The 8,491-nt window shown below is 37.3% G+C and overlaps 1 protein-coding gene across 1 annotated transcript in view; it reads right to left on the reverse strand.

The window, feature by feature from the left end:
• HEPHL1 (hephaestin-like 1) overlaps nucleotides 1-8,491 on the reverse strand; it is a 153,081-nt gene that overhangs the window by 83,290 nt on the left and 61,300 nt on the right. Inside the window, exons 3-4 of the mRNA XM_006902366.1 lie at nucleotides 4,641-4,853; nucleotides 3,088-3,267 (exon numbers count right to left, since the gene is read on the reverse strand). Of these exons, the coding sequence (XP_006902428.1) occupies nucleotides 3,088-3,267; nucleotides 4,641-4,853 (393 nt within the window). The remainder of the gene's footprint in view (nucleotides 1-3,087; nucleotides 3,268-4,640; nucleotides 4,854-8,491) is intronic.

Genomic DNA, 8,491 nt, shown 5'->3' on the forward strand with positions numbered 1-8,491 from the left:
GTCATATTTTGGCTCCTGTGGATTTGGTTTAATTTTCCTCAGCTTCAGCTTGAACTTGCATATGAGTAATTGGTGGTCTGTTCCACAATCAGCTCCAGATTTAAATCAGTAGAGAGTCTTGGCCTTTGGGATAGCAGCACAGGTTTCCATGGACTACATCACCAGAGCTTCCCGCTTTTTATTATAATAGTTATCTTATACCACAATAATTCTTTTATGACTGACTTGCATCACTCAACATAATTTGTTCTAGACTCATCTATGTGGTGCAATGTTTCACAAACTCTTGATCTTTTTTCAGTGAGGCATTATCCTCCATTATGTGAATGTACTGTAGTTTCCTCAGCTATTCATCCATAGGACACTTGAATTGTTTCTGGCTCTTTGATTTTGTAAATAATGTGCCAATAAACACGAGTGTGTGGAAGCCTGCAGATCTTATTTCTTTGGATAAATACCTAGTAGTAGATTGGTGGATCAAATGTTATTTCTATTCCCAGCTTTCTAAGTTACTATAGGGAATGCACCATTTTATTATATTCCCACTACCACTTAGAAATTCTTTCTTTCCACCTGAAAACTCTTAAACAATTAGGAAGATTCTCACTGATTTGCTGTGTGGCACTCCGAATTTTACAGTGCATCAGTTCTTCGACAAGGATGCATTTCAAAGTCACTGTACTCTTCCCACAGAGCTAGGGCCTGTCACAGACTTTGGTCTTTTTATGAGAAGGGTTTTTAAGTTACTTCTGATTTGTGATCAGGTTGAGAGCCAACAGTCTTAAAAGATCACCTTTATAGAGTTTTTAATCAGAGAAGCTACTCTTTGGCTTTTGAAATAAAACAGAGATGGAAAGAACCTGACTTCAGCTTTGTTTCATGAGGACATTAACTTGGCTGACAAAGCCCCCTTGCAGTTCTGGTTTTTATTTCCCTTACCTTAGTTATTTGAACTGCATGATCCATCACCACTCATTGGAATTCCATAAATACCTTTTTCTAGTTTTTCCAAAAAGTAGTCCAGTGCTGGTAGTGTTCAGAAATATTTGAGATCATAGTTTCCATTTTATAAAGAACAAGGTTACAACTTAAAAGGTCACATCAATGATTTGAATGTAAGTCTTCTTTTATTCTGCTGTTGATGTTTATTACTTCTTCTCCCCTTTCTGACTTTCTTTCCTTCCCTCTTAAAATATTTCCCAAGCACTTAAGTCTGCTGAAAATCACCAGAAGAAAAAGGGGATGTTCATGATGGAGACAGCATACTGAGACTCTTGACTTGATACTGGCCCTAAATAGCACTTTAACCTTAAGAAACTCAGTCACAGGCCCTTCAACTCAATATTGTCACCACAATATCTTCAAAATGTGGGAAGTTAGAAGATTGTCAGTTACTTCCCTCTCACTAATGATTTTATGACTACATTGAACTGCCTCCATTAGAATAATTCTAAGAGACAGAGCAGCAAAAGGTGAAGATTTGTCAACAAAAGAAATAGAATGTTTACATTGAAGATTTCCTTTCAATTCACAGCGACTGTCTAGGAAAACAATATTTTTTAAAAAAGATCATTAATCGTCTCTGTAAAATTCTTCATTAAAGCCAGTGATGTCCCAAATTGGGATAACTGACTGAATAACTGAAAACATTGGCTTTGGAAGAAAACAAAACCTTTGTCTAATTAAATAAAATTTGAGAAACTTAATACATTCACAACTGTGTGTCTAAACACCATAAATTTTATTCTTAACATTTAGTAACCATTCCAAAAATGGTTACTAGACATAGTAAGAGGTTACAAAACACAGAATTTAAACATATTTTGATTTCATGAAAGTAAAAAAGATACACAATTTTAACATGTACAATTCAATAATATTGGTTACTTTACTCAAGTTGTGCTAGCATTTGATCTTTTCCCACATTACCTTCCACCATTAACTTAGAAGGAGTTGCGCAGGCCTAGTGTGGAGGGAGTTAGCCTGCTAAAACTCCCTGGTAATGTGAGCCCACCAGTGCTCCCAGGAGGAAAACAAACAAGCTCCTCTCTTGTGATTTATACTCACAAAAACCTGGTAAATGGTGACCTATGGATCACTAACTCAGTGGTAATGAGTGAGTAATTATCTTAAACTTATTGACCCCTAAGTTTTCCATCCGGTCTTTTCAATTGCCATTGCCAATTTGATCTCACATAGAGAATTCTTTCAAAGAGCACAGTTCTCAAAGTATATATTCTACTCCTTAAAATAAGCTTGTTTATAGTTCCAAGAAAACTTCAGGGGAGAGGTTGGGTTTCAATTTTAAATTTAAATATCATCTCAGGTCAACAGTTTCAGGGGTTCATTCATCCTCAGTGGCTCCAGAAAGTCTGAACTCCATAAAGAATTTTAAATTCTATTACACATTCCCCTCTCTCCTTTTTGACCAGGATTCTTCTATAGAATCTTTGCTCAAATATTCAGTAATAGTAGTTAGGGACCATCCACTTCTTCTAGTCTCATGGCAGAGGAGGAAGTTCAAAACACAGAATATTTGCTGATTATTTTCTTTTCCCCTTTCTGTTAATCTAAACCTACTTCCCTACCTCCTGGGCTCATTGTATGTCCTGATTCTTTCCTGTTTATGAAATTGCTTCATCCACTTTCTGCATCACAGTTTAGTTCATATTTCACATTCAGTTTAAAACTTATCTATTGCCTTGTTTCTTCTCACATCATTGAAGGCTTCCACATGTACCATGTCTTTTACCATTTTCTAACTATTCCTGTCACCAAGTTATAAATCTTGAGGAACTAGGGTTCAACACTGTATGGGGTTGTTGGGGATTTTGGGGGGTTTCCTTCCATCCTCATAGAGCACTAGTAGCTTAGTGTTGAGAAGCTGAACTGCAGTGCTGAAGGCACACAGTCCAAATCCACCAGCTGCTCCATGAGAGAAGGACGGGCCATCTCCTTCCATGCAATTAACTGCCTCTGAAAATCTGCCAGAGGGTCAGCTATGGGTCAGTTCCAACTCGATGGTACACAACAACAGCAGTGCAGAGGTAGAATAAATGTTTTTATTAAATTGTGGGAACTTCTTACCATGCATTTTGTTACTCCTCTGGAAAACAGCATCTTTTTTGTCGACTGAATCAGGCTCAGTGCAGAAATGTCTGATGTTTTCATCAAGGTACCAACTTTGGTTCTCATCTACCAGGGTGAACATTATAATGAACTCTCGGTCTACGTCAGTCCTTGTCCCTGAATACTTATTTAGGACACCTAGCAGATACATTGTAAAAAGGAGAAGAAAAAAGGTCAACATAAGCTAAGCCAAATGAGCTTTTGCCTCTCTCCAATGGTATTCAGGAAAGCTTGAAAGTTTGTCAAAGAATTCTACAAGCTTGACCTGGCAACCGTGGATGGTATTAATGGTTAACACTGTTGGCTGCTAATGGAATAGTTAGAGGGTTTAGCCCACCTAGCTGGATTTTGGAAGAAAGGCTATCTATTCCCAAACATTCAGCCCTTGAAAACCCTATGGGAGAAGCTTCCACTCTGACACACATGAGGGAAACACAAGTCAGAATGAACTTGACTATAACCTTCTCCCACCCACCCCACCCCACCCCAAGCCCCAGAACACAGAAGTAGACACAAGTTTTAAAGGAAATGATACAACTTGAAAGAGAAAAGTCATAAAGCAGAATTCTTCCCAACTGCAGACTTAGGCATCTGCCGATTCCCTAAAAAAGTGAGACTGAAATGACAGCACAAAACTAATAAATCAGTGAAAAGGGGATTTTTAAAAAGCAAGCTGGTTGTGTGGGTAAAATATTGAAACAAAAGCACTGATGTTACTTGACCCAATTTTTCACATGTCTATATAAGTTGAGCCTGATACAGGCCATGGTATTTGCAATTACTTGCTATGCATCAGAGTGCTGAACAATGGCTAGTGATGAGAAGGGGAGTTGATGCCTCTGAGCTGTGGTGTTAGAGAAGAGTGTTGAATATACCATGGACTGTAAGAGAACAAACAAGTCTGTCCTGGAGAGGGTGAAGCTAGGCTGCTCTTTGGAGTCAAGGATTCAAAAGCTTCGTCTGACATACTTTGGACATGTTGCAAGGCACGATCAGTCCTTGGAGAGGGACATCATTCTTGGAAGGGTGGAAGGACAGCACAGGAGAGAAAGACCCTTGATGAGATGGATTGATTCCATCACTGGGATAATGGGGAAAGACAATAAGATTGGCAAGGGATAGAGTGAGGTTTAGGGCTATTGTACATAGGGGCGCTATGAGTCACAGGAGACTCGACAGCACATAGCAACAACATATATGATGTCAGGATGATGTGAACAGTTATTCATTGAACATTTTTCTCTTTTTAAAAGCACATACATTTTAGATGTCTGTCAGGGGTTTGGGAAATCTAGATTACTGCTTTTCTTAATGAGAAGATTAGATTAGATTGATATTCTACGTCAAAAGATATTCCCAAGTGTTCAAAAAGTTTGGAAGAGAGGGTTACTTTTGTTTGTAGCAAAGGAGGTAGGGAAAACAAGAGCCAGCTCTTAAAATGGTACCATCACACTCTAACACACTACAATGCTTTCTGCAAAAAACATCCTGAGAGTGGAAGGTCTCCTTACCTTGCTTACACACAAGCAGTGGGCCAATTAGCCCAGAGCAGATGTCCTTGGGGGCGTCAATGTGGGAATGGTACACCCAGGTGAGACAGTTGGCGTCTGCAGGAGCAGGTGCATATTCTTCCCTCACTGGCCAAACATAGGTATAGTTTTTGCCAGGAGGAACCATGTCATCATCCTTGTTCTTCCCAGATGTCCCATCTGGGTACAGAGCTCCTGTGAAGAAGAGAGAAAATATAGTTAAGAAACAGAGATCATGGGCAACAGTGGAAAGGGATGCAGTTTTTAATCAAACACAATGAAATGAAAACACATATACTAGGTGATTCCTGACAAGTTACTTAAACTCTTGGCACTTCAAGTTTTCTAACTAGAATGCTGAAGTCTACCCTGAATGGTACTTGTTACTTGTTATGTTCCTGAAAGCTGGACAATGAACAAGGATGACAGGAGAAGAACAAACAGATGTGTCTTGGGGAAGGTATAATCAGAGTGCTCCGTGGAGACAAAGATGATGAAGCTTCATCTCACAGACTTTGGGCATGTTCTTTGGGAAAGGACATTATTCTTGGAAAGGTGGGGGTGATGGTGAAGGAGAGGAAGACCCTCAATCATTAGAATTGACAATGACTGCAGCAATGGACTTAAGTGTGTCAGAAACTATGTGGATAATACAGAATAGGACAGGTTTCAGATCTGTTGTTTATTAGAGTTGCTATGAGTTGCACTTGACTCAACAATACCTAACAACAACAAAACCCCACATGGTGGTGAGAACTAGATTGGGCAATGTATATAAGGTGCTCTGTGCAAAAGCAGACTCAGTTGCCATTGGGTTGATTCTAACCCAAGGTTACTTTATGTATTGGAAAATAGAACTGTGTGTTGATAAAATCATCAAGTGTTGATTATTTTAGAAGCAAATCATAAGGTATTATGTCTCATCTGCCTCTAAATGGGTTCACTTCACCAATCTTTCTGTTAGCAGACAGCATTTAACCATTTATATCACCCAGGAAGCTCTAGTGGCCTTGTGGCAAGAAGCTGCACTACAGTCCCAAAGGTATGTGGTTCGAAACCACCAGCTGCTCTGTGGGATCAATTGCCTCTGAAAATCTGATGGAGGGTCATTTGTGGGTCAGTTCTGACTTGATGGTATACAACATAGCAACAGGGACTACTGCACGGAACTAGACTCTTACTAATTGTCCATAACATAAAGATTTTTGCCAATCTGCTGATATCAGTCATGGAGACTTTCATTCACTTAACATCAACTCAAAAAGAGAAAAAGAAACAGCATGAGATACATGAACACTTTTTAGGCACTTATTACAGATTCAGTGTCAGAACTTGTGTGAGGAATTATGTGAAACAAGAAGGAAGTGTTAGACATTATTCTCACATTAAACAATATTAAGTTTTTTTTAAAAAATGGGATATGTGTTAAGAATATCTGGGACTGCTAGAGAACTTCACAACATAATGAATGTAACTTGGGGTCACAATATATAGGAAAACTCAGAGTAGACGTATCATACTATATGCAGGAAGCTGGGGCAAAAGGGAAGAATATTTCTTTTACATTTCTTTTATAAACCGAAGCGTCACAGATTGTTTAATTTAAAAAAGCTAATTGCTAAAATCAAGAAACAAATCAAGAGACAAGTATGAGCAAATAATAATTATTTAAAGCATCAGAATGGAGGGGGATTAGAAAGGCATTGAAGGACTGTGAAATCTTGGGCTTGTGGTGACAAAATGAATGGAGACTGAAAGTAAAGAGAGATATGAAGGTGGTCACCATTCATTCGTTCATTCATTTGACTAACATGCAAGCAACTATGCTAAGCATTAGAAAGACAAATCAAACAAAACAGCAAAAAGCAGTATAGCCAAAGCAAGATAAAGGTAAAACACTTTTTTTAGCTTACTGTGTCTTTTATTTTACTTTTTTGTTAAAAAAATATTATTATTATTAACTGTAATGAAAGTTTACAGAGACTGAGGATTTCCATTCATTCATTGTTGCACTTTTCTCCCTGCCCACCCCACCCTTTCCCCCAATTCGCTCTTCTCTTTGAAAAGTAAAAGAAAAATTTTTTTATTTTTATACAATCCCTCCCCCCAAGTCCATGAAAACACAATTTGAATTTGAAGAAAGATACAGGAAGAAAATGATACCCAGACCCTTGCTATTTGCCAAGCACAGGGAACATCCAGTGTATCTGGTCTCATTTACTCACTAAAGCATCACTTAAAATAATATTAGCATCTACTTATTATGTTAGGTTATATTAGCACAGCTAGGATGTGACACAACCAAATTTGAGCCCAGTTGTGTCTGGCTTAGTACTACAGCCTTAAATTATTGAGAAAATAATGTTTGAACTATTTTTGTGTACTTACTCGCTTAACTTTGGATTCTTTTTTGCTCTAAAATAATGTAAATGAAATGAGTCTGTTACAAAAGGACAAATACTGCATAAGGACCACTGTTTTAAAAAGCTAGAGAAAAATTTACACACAAAGAGAGCCATTCTGCAATGATTACCAGAAAGGTAAAAGAAGGAGTAGAAAATTAATTGATAGATAATAAACACTTATTAAGATGAGTAAAGGAAAACATAATATGGAATGGATAGACAATCAGACACTATGTGTATTTTAATTGTAATAATAAAACAATCTGTGCATGAATGATAAAAAACCCCAGTTTGTTCTGTGAATGTCTAGTCAAATTCCAATTGCAGAAAAAGAAATAAAAAAGAATAGAAATAATTTTACCAATTAAATCTATATGCCTCATAATATCAAAAGACATAGTCAGAGAGCACAATTTATATAGAGGAAGCAGGAGAAAAATCTAACAAGGTGGAGGTCTCCAGCACTAGAGACAGTTCTGAATTTCCTGAATGTCAACTCATAAAGGAAGATGTATAAAATGATACTGTTTCTTTATCTTGAAAGAGGAAGCTTACCAGTTCTTTAAAAGAAATTTATTTTTATTCTGATACTAAATTCCAAGAGAATGTTTTCAAGAAAACCATTATAGACAAATTATTGAGTAATATAATGGAAAATGTCCCCAATATTTAGAAAAAAAAATTGGCCTCCAAAAGATGCAAAAATATTCATTTTATTTGTCTCTTAATAGAAAATGAATAGTATAATGATTAGCATCTTGACAAAATACCTTTAAATTGAAGTTAAATTGATGATGCTGGACTTTATGAGGAGGAATGTGGCATCAGAATTGGAGGAAGACTCATAAACAATCTATGTTATGCAGATGACACAATCTGGCTTGCTGAACATGAGAAGGACCTGAAGTGCTTGCTGCAGAAGGTCAAGGACTATAGTCTTCAATATAGATCACAGTTCAACATCAAGAAAAGAAATATTCTCACTACTGGGCAATTTGACAGCACCATGATATACTGAGGTTGTTAACAATTATAGGCTTGCTCCGCTCCACAAGCAACACTGTTGGCACCAGCAGTCAGGACTCAAATGATGAATTGTACTGGGAAAATCTGCTGTCTCCAGAGTACTGAGAAGCAACAATGTCAGTCTAGAGACTAAGGTTCAACTGATCCAGGCCAATTTCTTGTTACACATCAGAGAGCTGGACAATGACTAAGGATGACAGAAGAATTGATGCTTTTGAGTTGTGGTTCTGGAGAAGAGTCTTGAACATACCAAGAAAACAAACAAGTCTATCTTGGAGAGGGTGAAACCAAGTTTTTCCTTAGAGCTAGGATTTTTTTTGTAATTTTTATTTTATTTTAATAATTTTAATTAACATTTACAGAAATTTTGGATTTCCATTCATTCATTGCTGCATTTCTCTT

The sequence above is a fragment of the Elephantulus edwardii genome, unplaced genomic scaffold (assembly GCF_000299155.1).
Source record: "Elephantulus edwardii isolate Elephantulus edwardi_28Jun2011 unplaced genomic scaffold, EleEdw1.0 scaffold00397, whole genome shotgun sequence".
Classification (NCBI taxonomy): domain Eukaryota; kingdom Metazoa; phylum Chordata; class Mammalia; order Macroscelidea; family Macroscelididae; genus Elephantulus; species Elephantulus edwardii.